Genomic DNA, 663 nt, shown 5'->3' on the forward strand with positions numbered 1-663 from the left:
GAGAAGAGAAGAGAAGAGAAGAGAAGAGAAGAGAAGAGAAGAGAAGAGAAGAGAAGAGAAGAGAAGAGAAGAGAGGACAAAGGAGAGAGACAAGACACCTGGGATCAGCTAGCCAGGCAGCTGTCAGTCAGCCAGACATGGAATAGGACATACAGAAGGAAAGAAAGGTAAAAAGCCCCAAGGCAAAACGTAGATGAAGAAAAAAAGTTTAAATTAAGTTATAAGAGCTAGTAGAGCTTAAGATAAGGTCAAACATTCATAACTAATAATAACTCTCCATGTCATAATTTTGGAGCCGGCAAACAAACAAACAAACAAACAAAAACAAAAAACAAATCAAAACAAAGGAAAAAAGTTACCACAGGATAGCAAGATCTACATAAAGAAAGAATCAACCTCCCTACTCTGGGGTAAATCTCCCACTGTCTTTTGACCTCTCTACAAGTCCCAGTGGGGCTCCCAGCTTACGAAGGCCTCGGAACACATCTCCTTCAGCATCAGCTAGAGTCTTCCCTTGTTCCAGTGTGATTAACTTGGCAATTTCTTTCTAGAGAGAAAACATACACATAAAAACCAATCCAAGGCTGTTCCTTTATTTACTCACTTTCTTTCTTTCTTTCTTTCTTTCTTTCTTTCTTTCTTTCTTTCTTTCTTTCTTTCTTT

General features: G+C 38.6%; 1 protein-coding gene across 1 annotated transcript in view; it reads right to left on the minus strand.

The window, feature by feature from the left end:
• Nucleotides 1-663, minus strand: part of Aldh6a1 (aldehyde dehydrogenase 6 family member A1) — a 21,646-nt gene that overhangs the window by 10,729 nt on the left and 10,254 nt on the right. The window contains exon 5 of the mRNA XM_005343340.2: nt 469-547. Within this exon, the coding sequence (XP_005343397.1) occupies nt 469-547 (79 nt within the window). The remainder of the gene's footprint in view (nt 1-468; nt 548-663) is intronic.

The sequence above is a fragment of the Microtus ochrogaster genome, chromosome 1 (assembly GCF_000317375.1).
Source record: "Microtus ochrogaster isolate Prairie Vole_2 chromosome 1, MicOch1.0, whole genome shotgun sequence".
NCBI lineage: Eukaryota > Metazoa > Chordata > Mammalia > Rodentia > Cricetidae > Microtus > Microtus ochrogaster.